The 19,643-nt window shown below is 35.9% G+C and overlaps 1 protein-coding gene across 1 annotated transcript in view; it reads left to right on the top strand.

Moving 5' to 3' along the window:
- LOC118682739 (platelet binding protein GspB) overlaps positions 1–19,643 on the top strand; it is a 35,319-nt gene extending 15,676 nt beyond the window's left edge. Inside the window, exons 2-4 of the mRNA XM_036372113.2 lie at positions 8,706–13,374; positions 19,082–19,179; positions 19,239–19,643. Of these exons, the coding sequence (XP_036228006.2) occupies positions 8,900–13,374; positions 19,082–19,179; positions 19,239–19,282 (4,617 nt within the window). The 5' untranslated portion in view covers positions 8,706–8,899 and the 3' untranslated portion in view covers positions 19,283–19,643. The remainder of the gene's footprint in view (positions 1–8,705; positions 13,375–19,081; positions 19,180–19,238) is intronic.

Below are 19,643 nucleotides of genomic sequence, written 5' to 3' on the forward strand. Positions count from 1 at the left end.
GAGCCTAGTGAGCTATGTTTAATAGTAAGCTCTTTTTAAAGATTATAAGGTAGAAAAAATAAATTTTTTATAGATCTCTTTAAATTTTGTCCTCTAAACATTTTTCCCACCTATCTTTATTTACATATAAGTGTATATATAAAATATAATAATAAAACATCAAATATATCGTACATATTTCACAACATTCTATAGTTTATCTGAGAGAAAGAGTACAAAGCAACGCCGTCTGATGTTCATTGTATGTCTTCATAATCAATTATTTCTAAGGTATAAAGTCGTCTTGACTAACGTATTTATGACCAGCTTTTGTCATATATGGTAACTATATGTATTTGTGTAAAATCTTTTCAAGCATTTCATGGCTATTCATGGAAATTTGCATAAAAATATGGCTAACCAAGAAAAAAGAGAAACTATAGAAGTAAATAACAAAGAGGGTTGACAAATATCGTAGAATGTCTTCGAATTAACACCTTTTTGTATCTCATACTTTTTGTTAAACTCCAGAAATAGGTCACTTTCGCAGCAATATGGTAGATACTATTATGTGTAGTCGTATACTTATGTGGCGTGTATATACTCAGAAGATAGAAATTACTATTTTCAGAAGTAAAAAATCACAATTTTTTTTTTAAATAAAGCCAACACGTAACAGTTGCGCTTCGCTCAGCCACGAACTATTGAACTATGTTCACGCTTTGCATTCCGAACAATTTACCTGTCACAGCCAATGAAGCTATCTCTCAGCCTAGTCGACCTATTTGAAATTAGTGTGTGCGTGCCATTACTATGGTTTCGGCTTTGCCAGACTCGTTGACAGCAAGCCAGTGAAAATATATTGTACAATATATGTGTGTATATATTTGGTATATGGTATTTTGTGCATTCTTACCAGCTTCTAGCGACTCGCCGACCTTTTCTTTTTGACATCGCAGGCCAAATGAGCTTTGCCGCCGACTAACAGCGATGCCAAGCAAGAAAGCGTATAATTTAATAAGTCCAAAACGGGTTGTGCGGTGCTCCTGTTCCATCAGCGGGCGGCACAGCGCTTTGTGTGCGTGAGATCTTCTTAACTGACGCCCGGGTGGTTTGTAAGGTTGCTTCGGCTTTATGGTATACGTCTCCGTTGGTGTTGTAAGCGGTGCATACATATTTATTAAAAAAATTTTAGAAAACATAACTAACTTCGTTAGATGAAAGAGTAGGCTGTCTAATTCCGGTTGTTGGTTGGCAATTTACTGGTTGTGGGGTATTGGTGAAAGTTATCGATTGCCACTGAAATTTCATTCAGAAATGGTCTCATCAACAATCAACGAACCTGTTTACGTTTGCCATTTGTGCATGATTGATTACTTCACAATATCATCGGACGGTGATTGCCGCTAATTTAATATATTTGATATTGAAATTATTTCACGAATTTTTTGCTTGCATTTTTTTTTTCTTTCTCATGTCTGGAAACACATTTACAATTGGTTGAAGAGAGTTTACTATCCCTACACATCCATAACATTCTTGTGGGATCAGCTGAAGCCAATAATCTAATCTGTGAAGTATACTCATTTGATTGTATTGCTGAAGACCACTTCTGATAAAAACACATTGTGAATTTTATCAGCGATTTCCAATCTCGTTAAGTCGTCCTGGTTCGCCAGAACGTAAGACAGCAAGGTACAACTCGTTAAAAGAGTTAACGCTTCATAAACAAAATGTGCTTTATATCTACTAATCAGTAGTCTCAGGGAACCAATACTGAAACAAGATGAAGAACAATGAGCAAGATTCTTCCGCTTAGGGAATCCCAAGCAATTTTTCCTAGAATTGTATTTTAAAAGAATGTGCTGGATATTAATGTTAATAAGTATATCAGAATAAGATATATTTGTTGTTTTTATTTATCGCACATGATAATGAAGAATACACATATGTATGTATGAATATGTGTAAAAATGTAAGATATTAACTCATAGTATATGGAGGTATGCAGGTAGATATTTGTTTAAAGAATTTCATTGTTGCCAATTTGGTACGTGATGCATACAAACTCAAAAAAACAACTGAAGTCATACGTGATCTCTATAATAAGTAGATAATTAACACTATGCAGCAGCATAATAATCATTTTCTTGCGGTATCTTCGTCTTGAGGTAGAAATGGAATAGTCATTTGCATAAAATATTTTTGAATAGATATGACAATATATTTCGGTACCTGTTTGATTTTTTATTTACATACATACTTGGCTCTGGCAAAATATACAATACATTAACTTAAATCGTGTTAATGTGGACTTACCGGCTGATTCGAGACTATAACCTCTTTTTGTTATATCAAACGTCAAAATAAAGACAAATAATATACACAGAATTTTCCAGAAATTAAAATAAATATGTCTGCTTAATTCACCTTACCGTAAGGTATACCATATATAGTATTTCCTTTACCTTTGGTTGGTTACCTTAGAGCTCCCTCCAGGATAGTTGTCTTGTCGCGAAGAGGCGACGCAGTAGGTACAATAATCCTGAGAGCTGTGCCAGCGGTAGTTTAGCTACTTGCAGGGCTCTTAAGTCGGTACGATCGAAGGTCCATACCGTATCTAAAATAATCCACAAAACACAATTCTTCTACGAGGGAGTTCATAACGTCTGTCCACATGCTAGTGACGGCTACAGTGGGCGTCTGTCTCGCAACAAGCGGCGAGTGTAAAAATTAATTGCAGATTCGTGGGCTAAGGTGGAAGCCCCATCCAACGAACTTGGAAACATGTGCTAATCACCAATTTTTCTCAAAATACTGGGTTACCGAAACCAATAAGAAAGGAAAAGAAAGGTAAAGAAGAAAAACCCGAAAATAACGTTGACGACCATATTTAGCACTGAACAGGTTACCCAAGTTGCATACTGGAATGTTCAGACACCATAGGGTACGTCCTGAATAATAGTTTGTGAGAGATTCAAATGTATCCGACAAATGAGCATCTTCTTAGGGAATAAAGGACTTGTGCAAAATTTCAGTTTGATATCTCGAAAACTGAGTGACTAAGCTCGTCCTGCTTATATTTTATATATGTATGTATTTTATAGGGTCTCCGACGTTTCCTTTTGGTTCTTACAAACGTCATGGAAAACTTAATATACCCTGTTCAAAATAGTTTAAATAAATAAATTAATAAAAAGTTTCACCAATGTTCTGAAAATCCGTTTTAAGTTTAGATTTATTGACAATTTATTGTCATATTTTCAATGTTTTCAAAGAATACAAGATATAATTTATTTTATTGTCAGTACATTATACTTGCAGACCAGTGTTAGTTATCAGAAATACACATTATGCATATATTTATTTTTAATTCTTGCGCACAAAAGATTTGCTTAAAGCCACGTTCGCTTGCTGTCAAAGACTTCTCCGGATTTATAAAAAAAGATATGGTACTATATGTGGATATGTATGTATATTTATTAATTACTTTTATATTGACACTCATGAGCCTCAATCGGCGCAAATTGTTAATCAGGCTACATTTAATGAGGTATATAGATGTAAAAAAATATATAAATACGTCAGATACATTTGTACGCTTACAGAGGAAATATCTGTTTGTATTTGTAAATATTTATGCCGACAACTCTGCTTGCACAGCTGTCAGAATTTACATATTGTCATATTTCACTTTTACCTTATCTGGAAGAGTATACCTTCAATATCAAAAGCGGATTTTCTCCCCTGCCTACAGCATGATAAGAAACGAAATGTCAAAACTGGATTCCGTCAAAACTTGGAGAGCGCCGAATCGAGCGAATGACAGCAATGAAGTAAATAAAGATTGAAAGCGGCTATATCAATTTATTGAGGCATCTGTAGTTATTCGAAAGCACAACTTAGTTGTTCCCGTCGCAAGTAAAAATTTTGGCCAATATAGCTGGCACACGTAGCGTATCGAATAATCAGAAGGTTATTATTAATAACAATAGAAACACACAATTAATTTAAAAATATTTCTTTTAACTTTTAAATATACTTTTATAAAGTTTTAGTATGTTCAGTTCCCTGATCTTTATGGACAGTGTATGTGTATCTCATTGTATAGATGTTTTCAGCTACAATAAGTGACCTGAAAGTATTAAGCAGTTTTCGAATGGCTAATAAATATTATATTACGACAATCTTTTCGACGTCGAATGGACCTAATCTAGGTGCTATAACCCTTCTAATTAAACTTCGAACTAAAAATGTCTGAAAATTGATTCGTGAGATATAGCATTTGGAATGACACAAGTTTTTAGTACAAAATATGGCAAAAGAAACTTCGTGTGTTAACACTATTTTTGATGAAAATAATACTGCTCACACCAAACAGTGGCTTTAAGATAGACGAAATTAGCACTAATAGCGAAGAATGGTTTGAACGTCCACAAGAGTTTGTTACTGACGAAAATTTCAACATATATAAGCTCTTGCAAATTGACTTTTTCCAGTTCTGAAGAAAATTCGCCCATATAAGTATTATATCACTCTCGATAACTACTATAATGAATAGTATGATAGCCTGATTAGGGTACTTTAAGTTTACCACCCAAATGGAACCGTCAGACATCCTATAAAATATATATATAAGAGATCAGCGTGACGAGCTGAGGCTAATGTCCGTCTGTCTGTCACACGACCTTGTCTCCCTCAGAAGCTGCTTATTTGTCGGAACCGCCGATATCGGACCACTATAGCATATATAGTAACAGTATATCTATTACTGTTTTACTTTTTTTCGTATGGTATACTTATGTATATACATTAGAGCGATTCAAAAACAAATTTTTTCTAACTCTTACCCTCTCAAATGTTTCAATGTGCATTGATGTAAAAAATCTTCACCGAACTTGTGTTCTATTACTTAACACTAAGAAGTCGATATTTTTATTTTAGTTGATCATTTAACTAACATGGGAAAAAATCTTTTTTTTATTAAAATTTAATGTACAAATAATTAATGCAGTTTCTTACAAACACATTTCATATTTTTAATATTAAGTTTTTGAGCTTTACTGAAATCTAAAACAAAGTATGCTCATCTTTACAAGAAGAGTAGTTACAGTCATATAAAAATTACTAATTTTGACATTTGCAGATGCACGCTAATGCACATAAATATAATATAACAGCAGTGTATGTAGTAAAATTAATTAAATTTTAGCTATTATTTTATGGTAGGTAAAGAAAGCGTCCAATTTATTACATTTCGCTTCGGGCACGTTCCACGTTCACGTGTGCTAATCGGCTTACGAATTGTACACACATAAGTATTATCAATAGAAATATGGTATACACATATATTTAATACTTTATTTGTATTTTGTGTTTTTTGTTTTCTTGTTTTTCTGTTATGTATTTATTAAAATAAAGCGATCTCAATCAGAAAATTAATGTAACTTTATAATTTAATAGTCTTATGTTATTACGCAAATAATAGTAATAACGTAAAAACCACTAGTAACTGGGACTTTTTGCTAATAAATATTATGTGATAAACATTTTTTATAAGTATGCGCAGATGTGTATAATTATTGGTAGAAACATTAAATACTAAATAACAAATTAGAAGTTGTTTTACTTAGAGTTGGAGTTGACTTGTTTCCTTTCTATAATTAGAGTGTAGCGAATCGAACACAAAACTGCTGATAATTAAATAGACTGTATTATTCAAATAGAGATATAGTAGTTACAGGTTATTCTACTTTAATTCTATATCCGTAAACTTTCTGATATCGAATTCAACTGCATAATTTTATTGTTGCACATCTTTGCAAAAAATACGAGAACTCCTCGATGGCGCGATCAGTCGCATAGGAACATGTTACTAATGATATTAATGGTCAGCTTGCTAAACACTTGAAACTCATTGGAGTTATCATTACTGGCAAATAAAACTTTTTTTGCACCATTCAGATGGAAATTGGTACTTTGGCTTGATGGTTTTCAGATGTAACGTTTACCCAGTGGACTTTTATTCCAGCAAAACCGTATTACCCATTTTAAGTCCCATTTTTATAAAATCATGTATAACTTACATTGTATTACTGCTTAAGCTTCAAAAATAAATTTTTATAAAAATTTACTATTTTTCTCGCTGAAAAAACACTAATATTTAGTGTGCATCGAACTGATGAAATTTTACCGAGGTTCTGAAATTCATCGTCGTGAAATAGCCACTGAAATCTGTGTTTGGGTTGGCTTAAATTGGCGATCACTTTAAAAATATTAAAAACTCAGAAGTTTGAAATTTTTTGGGACGTATTGTCCCAGTAGTTCCGAAAGGTTTAATACACAGCTAGTATTTTATATATCTATGTATAACTCTTATCATTTATGTTTTTGAAAGTAGCCCCTATGTGAACATTATTACACTCTTTGCCACATATTGCGAGATATAACAAGATTCCAAAGTCAAACTTTCAGTCCATCGAAATATTAAATGCTTTGATTAGTATATAAAAACTATAAACATTTTTTCATAGTTTCATGGCAGTACTGTTATTGTTATATTACTATTGGCATATTATCATCACTTCGTTTTTAGCAATATGTCGCGGGTTGAAACCCTGCCAACTGCTTGGTATGCAGGAGAATATTTTATGCACAAACTATTGCATAATACACTAGATACCTTTGGACAAAAAGTTTAAGAAAAGCTTAACACATCCATGCATAATATGTATCGTAATATGCAATGGTTATAACTTAAAAGTGGGATTAAAAGCTCTTTCCGGCTAAGTATACACCATATTTGGCAAGTCAAAATTAACCTTCGTAATGTAATTCTAATTCCTCCAGCCGAAATTTCAAAGTATCGCTGAAGTACCGAACGTTTGGGGTGGATTCCGACATACGACGAAACTTTTAATTAATTATGACTGATAATAATTAAATTGAATTTAGAAGCTCTTACTCCATCACAAAGCAAACTAATATTCAACTCTTACATTATATAACATTCTTCATAGAAATATAAAAAAAAATCTCCAAAATAATATGGCCGGTTTCTGTAAAAATGATGAGTTTAAGTTTTTCGTACACAAAAGATCACACAATGATCTTAGTTAACGAAACTATTTGTGTTTAAATAAGAAATCAAGGAAATTGTAAATGGAATGAAATAATTTAGAATTCGGTAGCATCTATGGGGATTTTACCCGGTTCCTCTGTCGGTGTGTGTCTGTGTATATCACTCGAAGTTATTTCTCTAATAGTCGTTTCATACATATAATTACATATGTATGTACATATATGAAGTAACTGCTTCCTGCCATTCACAGGTGCACTTTTTATAGCATAAAATTAAATTAAAATATACTTATCTTGATTTTGATGGATCAGTTTGAACGACAGCTATTTGCTATAGTGGTCCGATCTTCACTATTCGGAGATTATATCGTTGCTTGGACAGTAATCCATGCCATCCATGCAATTTCGTGAATAAATCTCGTCAAATGAAAAAGTTTTCTACACAAGGACTTGATTTTAAGCTCAGTCAGTTTGTATGGCAGCTATGTATATGCTAAAGTTGGCCGATATGAATCATTTCAGCAGTTAGCCTTAGCTTATAATCTCTGCCGAATTTCGTGAAGGTACCTACCAAATAAAAAGTTTTACAGGGACTTGAGTTTTATCGTTCAGTTTGTATGGCAGCTATGTCCTGAGCTGCTCTTTGGGAGAGAAAGGACGTATTCAAAATTTTAGACCGATATCTAAAAAACTGAGGGACTAGATCGCATATATCGCATCGTATACGAACATTACTCAATCGGCTCAGTTCATCATCATCACTTTTTATATACACTGCGCATCGTTAAATTAGCGCCCCCCCCCCCTTTCGTTCAGTTTTAACCCAAACCCCAACCCCAAAAATTTCGAAAAACGGTAAGATATCGAAAAACAGTGGCCAGTTTACTTCGAAATAAAGAAGCAAGTAATTCAAAGGCGACAATAATCGTATTATTACTGAAGCAGACTGGAGGTCCATATTAAAAGAAGCTTCCAACTCCCACGACTTCGAATATTATCGATAATATTTGACATCAACCAATTATGCTTATGGGGCGCTAATCTGATTACGCGAAGTGTACTCGTATATACTTTCCAGGGTCTGCGACGTTTCCTTCTGTAGTAAAGAGGAGACAAGTAGTTTTGGGAATATAATTTTCACTTATTAAAATATAGTCTAGTGAATTTGATTGGGGCTGTGCATCTGAAAATTTAAGTTATACAAAAATTATCATTATGGCATCCAAAATAAGAGCTTTTATATTATAATAAGTTACTATTTAGAATCAATAATTTGCACCAGGATATTTTCGACAAAAATGTATCTGCAATTGCCTAAACATGATTTGATATTACCTTTCAAATGTTTTCCTAGTTCATTTAAGGTAGAAAAGAAAGCTACGAAGAACCAGCAAAAGCAAATATTCGATAAGTAACGGACATATTTATAGGCGTTTGTGTATGAAGGCAATTATTGGCGCCAATTTTAGCAGAAAAAATTACCAGCATCTTTCCAAAGCAAAGCGCCATTAAAATATTCAGTTCGAAGATACTTTTGATTTACAAAATTTCTGAATAATTAATTTTTTCTAAATCGCTATGAAAACTAATTTAAGTCAAAATAGAAATTTGAAATTTTAGACTTTCTCTTTTGTTTCTAATTACAGGTTTGTCGCACACTGTCAAGTCTTCGGTGGATCGTTAGCCACTTGTGCAGTGGCTGTCATCTGCAACCGAAGTGATTGCTGCCAAAGCGAAGTATGCAACACCAAAGAACGTGAGCTGATAGCTAATCATACAAACAAAAATAAAAAGAAAATTTTAGTGCAAATAGTGTTTAATAACGAAAGCGAACAGCAAAATGTTGGACAGTGTAAAGAAAACAAAAACAATGTCGACCACATTCGATGCAGCAGTGTTGGCTACGGCCAAGCCTGCTATTGAAGATGCAAATAAAAGTGCATTAATAACAACAAACCCAACCACACCAAATTCATCGCCAACAAAAGCAAAGACACTTTTCAGTTGGTTTCGAGGTGGCAACGCAAAACAAGCAAATAAATCCGATTCAACACAAAGCGAACAAAAATACATAAAGTGTAGTGCGGTTGAAGGGAAAGAAGTCCACACAGGGAGTCGTGCCAAGTCATTATCGCCACGGCCACAGCCATCGACAAACGCGGCGGCGGAACGCGATGTTACACTACGTGAATTTCGTGGCGTCCAAAATTTGCGACACTTGTGGAATAAACGCATTAGCGCTAGTGAGGACGCAACGCGGCAACAAAACTCACTAAGTGACAGCAAAGCGAACAAATTAACAAAATCCATTGGTTGTTTAGTCAACGCAGCAAAGGTGACAGCGGAGTCTGTTTCGAGTGGCGACGAAGGCATAACCTTGAGCCAAAAACGCGCGCATAGCCTACACGATTGCACGCAGGTTGGCGTTGAGAGTGAAGCAGCAGCAACAATAGCAGTGCACGAGTCCGAGCTCCACTATTTACATCGGGAGAAGGACAACTTTTATAAGTACAAAACGGCCGAACAAGCAGCAAAACATTTGACGCGCGAGGCGCGCATGCGTATGAAAAGTGCGCGGCGCGTCACCGCCGGCATCGTAAGTAGTGAGACGCGTGACGACGATGCGCACTTTCCAGCAGTGCAGGCGAGTGACCGCGGTGAGCGCATACATTGGTTAAAAAGGCAAGACATGGTAAAGAAGCGTCGTGAAAACTTGGAAATGGAAACTTCAAATAGCCGTATTAACCATGAAAAAGCCACATCGTTATCAAATGACGCAATTGTTATCAGTGTAAGTGCAAACACCGCAGCGCGCGTCACAACAACAAATGATATGGAGCCAACAACGCCGACCACCCCGTTCGATTGGCGCGAACACCCTGCCGAGTCTTCCGATACCGATACTCTTGCTGCCAACAATTCACCTCGTCTTTCAGCCAGTCGTAAGCGGAACGCACAACGCGAAACAGCTAATACGTCGGTGGCGAAACGCAGTAGCAGCGATTCGAACAAATCAACCTCGCTTACATTATCAACATCGGGTTCGATAACTAGTGGTACGAACACAGGGGGGCGCAGCGCGCGTCGTACCGCCTCTTCTTCATCGTCCTCAGCATCCGCGCGAAAATACAGTTTTAAAACACACACGCGCACATTTCATGCACCGCGAAAAATGAGTCAACGTGATAGCGGTAGCTTCAACAATGGTAGCGTTGGCTTTGCTGGTAGTGGCGCCACTTTGGTGCCAGGGGGTGGTAATATAGTTGCCAAACTGACGCAACAGTTCAATGAAATGATACAAAAAGATAAGAAGCTGCTGGAAGAAGTGAAACGCAAGAATGGTGTGCTCATGTCACGCGGCGGACATGTTTACAAAGTGGTGGAGAATCCAAACGTCGCTTTGGATACTAACAAACGCCTTTTGTCTAGCACAAAGCGTAGTGCGCGCGATTCAGAAGGGTCTCTCTCAGGTCCTTCCACTGTGCAGCGAAATATAATGAAATTTGAAGGCAATCCTGAAGCCGCTAAACCTGTGGTCCCAGCGAAAAGTGCGCATGTTCTACAAAAGCTACGCGAACTCAACACAGCGCAACAGTATAGTCTGAATAACAATGGCAGTAGTAGTGTAGCAAAGAACTTTAAACTTCATGTCACGCCCACAGCAACAAATGAGCTGCAGCTGAAACTCGAAATGAAGAAAGCCCAACTATCGCTACCGCTCTCGCCGCCGTTAGAAGTTGTAACCGAAGAGTCGAAAACACCGCTAGAAGCATATGAAAAATCAATCTGGAGCAGCCCGTTGGGCAAGTTACAGGTAAACGTGCCAAACGCAAAAAATATGGAAAGCACGTACAAAATGTACAATAACAGTAACAATGGCAACATTGATGTCGCAAAAACATTTAACGAAGTCGACCAGCGGCAAGGAGATGGTATACAGCAAAGCGTTGGCAGTAGAAATGCATTTGATGAATGCCTCAGTAGCAGTACTACGCAAGATATGAGAATATCCAACGTTAATGATGTAAGAACCGATGCGAAAACATTTGAAGTTAGCAAAAGAGATATTGATATAGAATGCGATACGATTTGCATTAAGGCGATGCCGGCAGAGGACGCAATTAAAACCGTTGCAATTGTAGCAATAACGGAGGCCACCATAAAAGCTGAGCTTAACATTCCCACGACTGGTGCGACACTGGAAACATTAGCTAGCGTTACTAGCAGCGAAGCAACTGCCACAATTACCAGTACAACACCAACGTGGAGCGAAATGCCAACAAAGGAGGAGATAATACAAACGCCGACCAACGCGTACAATGACGACCAACTCGACGCCGTGAACGATGAGAAGGCAAAGCAACGCAAACACAAATATGCGAAAATTTATGAAAAGTTCCGTTTTAGGTCACCATTTGTTGGCGGCCACAGTAACAAGAAACTGTCATCGAAACAGGCGACGTTGCCGACTGCAATGACTGAAGAAATTAAGCGACCAGTTACTGAGTTAGCGGAAGACGCAGCATTAACCATAGAAACAAGAACAACAACGACTACTACAACAGAGACTGAAGAGATCAAGGAGGTCAATAATACTTTAAATACCGTTAATACAGACACACTGACCCCTGAACCAGATTCGAAGTTACTCGATGCACTCGAAATCATCGATCACAAATTAAAAGATCTCGCAATAGAACAAAACGATGAGAATGCTGCCGCTCTTCTACTCTCCCCGGAGGATGACTTTGAAAAACGTGTGCTACCGAATAACTCCTTCATATTTCAGGCGAGCACCGGGCAAGTGGCCAATAATAAATTGATTGTGGCACAGGCTGTCAATGTCTCACTTGTAAACAGTATAGAGGGAGAACAACTGATGACGGAGCAAAAGGCACTACTGCGTCAGCAATGCGATTACAGCGAACTGGTACGTCCATTAAGTGTACAAATGGATCAACCCATTTTGGTGGAACTTGAAGGTGTTAAAACGACAAAAGAAGCAGCAGCTTCGACAGAGCCAATGTACGAACCGATTGCTGGACCGACTGAAACTACAAAGACTGAAGAACACTTAACAATAATAACCAACACGCTACCACAATGCACCATTATGCATTCACCACCAAAATCCTTCCTGTATAACAGTTTAGTGGCAGCACAAGAGAAGAAGACGCAAGAAATAAACGAAGGTTTGATAGAAAACTTGAAACTCATTAAACCATTAGCCGAAAGTAGTGAGCTATTCGAGGACATTTACCAAACTGTGGACGAAGCTACAGCCACAACTACATCCACTGTGGCTGAAGCCACAAATGTCGCACTCTTGGCTGACTATGAATCCATAGCGGGTTCCGCCGAACAAACAACGCAGTTAACGTTAGCGGCTGCTACAGCAATAACGAGTAGTAGCAAACCCTTGTACGATGGGTATGAAATCTGTGAGCCACCGCCGGACATACCACCTGCACTTTCTACGGCTGCAGTGTCTCTAAACGAGAGCGCATCCAGCAATACAAGTGTCAAACTTATGCAACAAATCTCCACAAGCGTAGGAAACGTGCGTAATACCAACGACGAACTGCCCGAGTTGCCGAAACCTAAGCGTCGTCTGCCCAAATCGCCAATGCCTGGTAAGCGTTCGCCCAAGTCTGCTAGCAAGAACGCAGAGTTTCTTCGAGAAAACACAAAAACCTTTAACAGCAGATTAGGTTGTAGCAAGAGCAGCAGTAATAGCACAATCCCTGCAATAGACGATCATGACGACGAGCATCATTACTATGCAGATGATGAAAACATCTATGACACCATTAAGGGTTCAGACTGTTACGAATCGGTGCAAACTGCTGACAGTGCAACACAAAAATCCATTAACACTATAACAAAATGTGTTAGTGATAACATTTCTCTCACCTCGAATTGCTACGAGAGCATCGCTCATTACCGTCGTATTAGCAACGGTACTGTTGTCGGCCATTTGACGGGAAGTAGTAGTGGTTCGACGCTTACCATCTCATCAGATCACAAAACGAATAGTTTATACGAAATGTCTGTGACGGCCAGTATGATCTATGGCACGGGTAGTCTGGGCTCAAGGCAATCGTCGACGGCGCAAAAATCAAGTGCAAGCATTTCCGGGCGCATCGGTGCTGTTACTAATAATGGTAGCGATGAGAATAGGGATGGTCACGCTGGCACAAAGAACTATACTCAGTCGCATTGTGGCACGACAAGTGACAACAGTGATGAATGGGTGGATATATCAGATCCCGAGGCGGAAGGTGCGGAGCAAGTTGTCAAACCGCAATTCATTGTGTAAGTATTTAACAATTCTAGCCGTTTTTCAAAAACATTTTATAAACATATTTTTAATATCTTATGCATATTTTTGCTAATGGATGTGTTTCAAATCGGTTATTATTGTTGTATAATTAGCGAATAGCAAAATTTTGTTGTGTCTAATAAGGTACCATTCTTATCTTATCTCTCATTGTTTATATTTATTTTGTATATACATATAAATAAAAGTAGACTATATACTCGTATATACTTGTATGTAAACATACCTGTATATGATGCACGAGGAAAACGCAAGTTCGAATACATCCATAAATATTTTTTTTTCTCCTTACTCTTTTATGTTCCTCGTTCGCTTTTCCTCCCGCATTTATTCGGAATAGCTAATAATATTTCTTAATCATTTCCTGATAAGGTTTTATTATGAAATCAACGAGTGTAGTAGTACCTGCAGCTAAATTGACTTTGTGTATGGTTAAATATTATAAATAAATAGTGCAAGGTAATATTCAGATAAGGTTTGGCTTTTATTTTTACGAAATTGCATGCAGATGTATGTACGTACGGAGCGAAAAAAAAATTTTGTTTTTGTTTAGCCTGTGGATAAAATCTGTAGATTATTAAAAAAAAAATTTGTGGACAAAAAAAAATATTTTTTATCATTTAGAGGAGGCAGACTCAGTTTTAAAGTAAATTTCGAGTTGGCATTTTTATTTCGTAAAAAAAATTTTATAATTTCTAGAAGCAGTGGAGAGTCCTCTTTCTGGCCAATTAAAGTTATCAGCTTAAAAAAATTGTTTGTGGTCATTATTGGAGTTTTAAAAAAAGTCTTAAACGACCACATGCTTTCCTAAAGCGTTAAAATAAATTTTGAGTTAAAAACCGTCACATTCGGTAATTTTTATATAAATGTAAAGAGTGTAAGCCAAAAATAATTTTTTCTTGTCCAAAAATATTTTAACTCAAAATTTACTTTAAAAGTGAGTGGGTCGCCCATAGATGTTTAAAAAAAATTTCACTTCACCCTAGTACATATATATCGTCTGCTCACAAACAACCAACCTAGCATTCTTTCAGTAGAGTAGCATTCGAACCCTTATGATGTGTGTTTACCATGAAGCTTGAAAGCTAAGATAGTCCTAAATTTTCGATGTAATCAACGACTCAGCGCCCTAAGTTATGATACAAGTGCTATTCTATTAGGAAATCCGCCTAAACTGCTTTATCTTTACTTCTTCAGTATATTTATTATCCACATAATATTTGATTGCAATCACTTTTCAATACTACATGAAATTTTCACTCTCTCTTTCTTGAAGTCAGGCTCAGTGTAAACAAAATCCATACTAAAACATGGTCATTTGATACCATTATTATACTTTCGCAACATGTTGCAAAGTGTAATAGGTTTTTTTTACCGTTATTTATAACTACTCGAGATAGATATAAAGTTAATAATATAATATTTATCAGGGTAACAAAACGAGTTAAATTCCGAATGTCTGTTTGTCCGTTCGTCGGATAGCGACAACCTGGGTAAAATTGAGATATATCATTAAAACTTAAATGGATCAGAAAGGCAAAATTGGACGGTTGTCACGACCAGAAAATTTTGTTAATCGAGAAAATATAAAGTGCGAGGATCACAGTAAAGAATTACGTGGTATAAAATGTTTTAAAAGTGGACAGAATCCCGTCATGTAATAGTTTACAAGTAAATATTATATAACGCTACATATTTATACATAGAAGTAAATATTTAATCCTGAAATATTATTATACAAGTATATACCAAGAAGACTGAAAATGGTATCATTGTTGAGAAAAATGCACTCTTTTGCCAAAATTAGATTTTATAATTCAAATTGGTTTGAATCGTAAACAATGTTTCAGTTTTCTGATAACATTATTGTGATATGAATTTTTAGTTCGAAATTTGCTTCAGTATGGACGCTTACATCTAACTATGTGATAACTTTTAAACACTTTCGTTCCTTTAATAACTTTATATAATAGTCACTGATGGCTGGTTGGTGATTATCCCTTTTTTAGATATATGAGGCAAATTTTTGAAAATAAAATGTAGACATTATCACTTTTCCAGCTGACTGATGCGCCCTACGCTATGGATTCGGTCATGGACAGTCTCTCGAATGACTGTCAATAGGACTACGAAGTGAAATATGGAGCCTTATTTTATTCATCGTAACAAATCGATGCGAAAGTTCAGATTTAAGCCAATTTAACAGCATTGAACACATTGATAATTCTGCAATTCTTTGTTATTTTTGGTCGATTGTAAGCTCGCACTGTAGCCATTTTGCCCCGACCAATTGACCGACAATTGTTAAATTTGTACACGGCCCTTTTGAAGACATAAAACACAGTCTACCTAGCACTCCCTCAACTATTTTCTGTGGACTTCATAAATTGTATGCACTGGTAGGATTGACCAAATAACTCTCTGAATATCAGAAATGTGTCTTGTAGGTTACATTTTTGAATTAATTAATTTCCAAATTAATATTTCAAAGTTTTAGAAACGGTGTTAAATATAAAACATAAATTCCAGGCTCATATAACAATAATATTTCGCATAACTTTAAGTTTACGAGAGATAAGTTGAATGAACTCTGAATGTAATCGAAATTTTATTTTTACAACTGCGGTACGTTGCTCGTGTCGGCCCATATGTACATACACATTAGTATCAAGTAAAAAGTGATCATAATTTCTCTTAAAAGACATCTCTTTCATTCAGTTAACAGTCAACGGTTTTGTAATAATGAAAAAGGTCTAGGCATTGGGCTTAGCTCAATTAGCAACACAAACAATTAAACTGTTGCTTTCAAGCAAATTAGGCGAAGAAGGATGAAAAAATATGAACGATTGATATGGAAAACAGCAAGTCACTGGCTACAGTTGAAAGGTTTCTTTCTTTTTCCTACCCGCATGCGGAAAACAATGTTCTTTGTGTTTCTACTCTTCACACATATGTAGATATGTATGTATGTAGGTCGTATACGTTTATGCGAAATTGCAATAAATCCAGTAATGGGAAGTGTTCAGTTCTGTTAGGAATACATCAAATGAACATTCTTGAAGGTTTTGGGAAGACTTAGTTCATTATAGACTCTTTAAAACTTGGATAAAATAATGATTTTAGCGAAAGAAGAACATAGGGAGAGAGAACAATACACTGTAGCTTTTCATCCGACCATATTTATTTCCTATGAGGTATGACTCAGAAGAGACTACCGAATTCCAGCGAAGGTTTTATATGTTGCAACAGATAGACAAAACCGATAAATAAATGCTTCCGAAAAATATTATACATACATATGTATGTACATAGTATAATTTAATGTATATAATAGTGTCGATATAGCTGCTCTGGACCTAACCTCGATGAATTCAATGAGACATTTACTTGTTACATTTCGCCACTCAACTTAACCGTCTGATATATGTACAAGTATATATACATACATATGTTCATACCAGTTTATAGCGCCTAAATTGGATTATGTAGGCGTACGAATTTCGTTCCGTTTCACCCCACTGACCTAGAAACCTATACTTTTCTACGCGGCAATGATGATAAGAACCACATTCTCTATATTTGATAATAAATGTACCCAATAAACATTTTGTTTTGGGCAAAAGGGAAGCATAAGCTGAGAACTAATTATATCTTTTTAAAAAGTACCTCAATCGAATAATCATAACATTCTTTGTAGACATTTTTTTTATACTCTTGCAATTTACTATAGTGTATACATAGAGTATAGTGTATATATAGAGTAGAGTATTCTGGTATTCCTATACTACAGTGCGAAAATGGGCGATATCGCTCTACAACCACGCCTACTTCCCATATAAAAAAATTTTTAAATCCATTTGATATTTTCACTTTTCAATATACAAATAAGAAGCAATCACTGTATCTGGATGAAACTTTGCACGAATAGTGCCTTGAAGTGTACCACATTATGACCAAAAACTTTTCAAATCGGCTTAAAACTGTTCAAACCGCAGGTATCGAATATGTGGACCCCAGTTCCTATTGCGAAAGTTTTATCGAACAATCGGTCAATCTGTGAAATATATTATAGAAATTCGGAAGAGAATCCTTTTCTGATAATAGTATGCCAATGTATTCCAAAAATTCCGTTATTTCGATAGTCGAACTTCCGGCTGACTTTATACCGCAACTATTGGTTAGTATGTGAGTTATCTCAATAAAATTGAAATAGTGTGTTTTCTTAATAATAACGTATCTTTGTGCCAAAAATTGATAAAATCGGGCGAAAACTTGCCCTAGCCCTTATATAACTAATATTAGAATTTTCAAACATCCGGTCGACCTTACTCCTTATATATGGGTGATGGTATGGACGAGGTACTTTTATAAAACTCAGAAAACATGTTTTTCTGTTAATAATATGTTATAATACCAAAAATAAATACCTAAAGTACCTTATCACCCATATATCTAATAAAATATTTTTAAACTTCCAGTTAGATTTAAACCATATACATATATCGGTCAATATGTAAGATACCTTAGCAAAATTAACCAAACGTATAATACTGGTAATACTAAGGTTTAATGCCGTAAATATCTGAAATTATATTATACTCCTTTGTTAGTATATATACTTGAATACTATAAATTTCCCAAAGGTTGGAGAAATATCATTTTTATGTTTGCTGGGTATATTCAAGTGAATGTACATATGTGGAAATGTATCGTATAATAAGAATATTAGCGCGGTTCTTGAGTTGTCAATTTGTGTTGCGCATATGTGTCGTTTGTGGTATTTATACTTTGTTGTTTTGTGAAAAACAAATTTGATTGATGGCTGTAATTGGAAATTTCATTACGAATACATTTTAAGATAACAAATTTGTGCCACAATCGATTACAAAGTATTTCTTTGTGTACATATATATTGTGAAAATGGGCTCTTATTTATATACTCGGGCAGTTAACCCATACACGCCGTGCAACACATATGGCCTTTGCGTAAGAAAGAGATGAACGATCACACGTACACAAGAGTTTCGGTTAGAATTGTCAATTAAGCCTTAAGAAACGTATAGGAAATTTAACAGAAATCTCTGGTAGCACTGGTAACTAGTAACCATTGTTTTAACAGATTGGTGGCTTGCAGGGTAAATTAGGTTAGATTAGTCTGATATGCTAATAAGCCACTAATAGACCAGTTTTGATCCTTAGCGATACCAGATGCCATCTAGTAATCCATTAGGATGACAGTTCTTGGCGCTAATTTTTACAGAATCCCCTTCCAGACTGTGACCGCTGATCATTCCAACCATCTTCTTACAGTCTCTTCTATCGAATCGACTGCCAGTAGATAGTTCATGTATTTCTGATCTACAGTTTTATGCATGATTTTTGCACCCCGGTAGACAGTTCCATAGCATTTTTATCTTCCTTATCATCCTCCTGTTCAGATCGTCATATATGCGTTGAATGGGTATACCAATGTTGGTCACATTTCCGGATGACAGTTGTACACCATTCTTGTCACTATCTCATTACCTTCAATGGCTTTGTGATTTGACGCCTAATAAAAGTGAAGTCGCTTGTTCCTGGCGACACTCTCCTCTGCCACCCTGCTATCTTATTTATATAGGATAATATAATACTCAAATTTAGCTTTCTTTGTTTATTAACTTTATTTTCTTTTTATTTCAGTGTACGTGAACGTTCCAAAGTACATCGCAGTCCTGATTGGTCGAAACGTGTCAGAGACAAAAGATTACATCAAAAAAAGGCGATCAGTTGTATTGAAGGTAAGGGTCAATGTATAAAAACAGATATTATATTTATAAGGTGAAACGAATTATTTAAGGTATTTCATATAAATATTACAAATGCCAAAGGCGTGAAATCTAACACAACCGTACGCGGAACATCCTCAATTCCAAATGGTTCTCACAAAAAGTTGGCCAACTCAAAAGATCAACGGAAATCGCAGCATCTGTGGGGAATGAGTCATGTTCAATCGTTTCAATAAAATTTTTAGTTCGGGAAGCGAATTCGTCATAATAAAAGTAGGTGGGTCTCATCTATTCGAGGCTAAATTGAATTTTTCATTTATGTCAAGATACTTTAATGACGGGTTTCCATTAGAGGCAGATGTTTGGTTTGTTAATTATGAACACAGAAATGAACATAAGCTCTTGATAATCAAATTATTTACCCTCGTCGCTATTCGTTTGCGAAAATAATACAAAACATGAAAAAAGAGTTTTAA

Source organism: Bactrocera oleae, chromosome 6 (assembly GCF_042242935.1).
Source record: "Bactrocera oleae isolate idBacOlea1 chromosome 6, idBacOlea1, whole genome shotgun sequence".
NCBI classification, from domain to species: domain Eukaryota; kingdom Metazoa; phylum Arthropoda; class Insecta; order Diptera; family Tephritidae; genus Bactrocera; species Bactrocera oleae.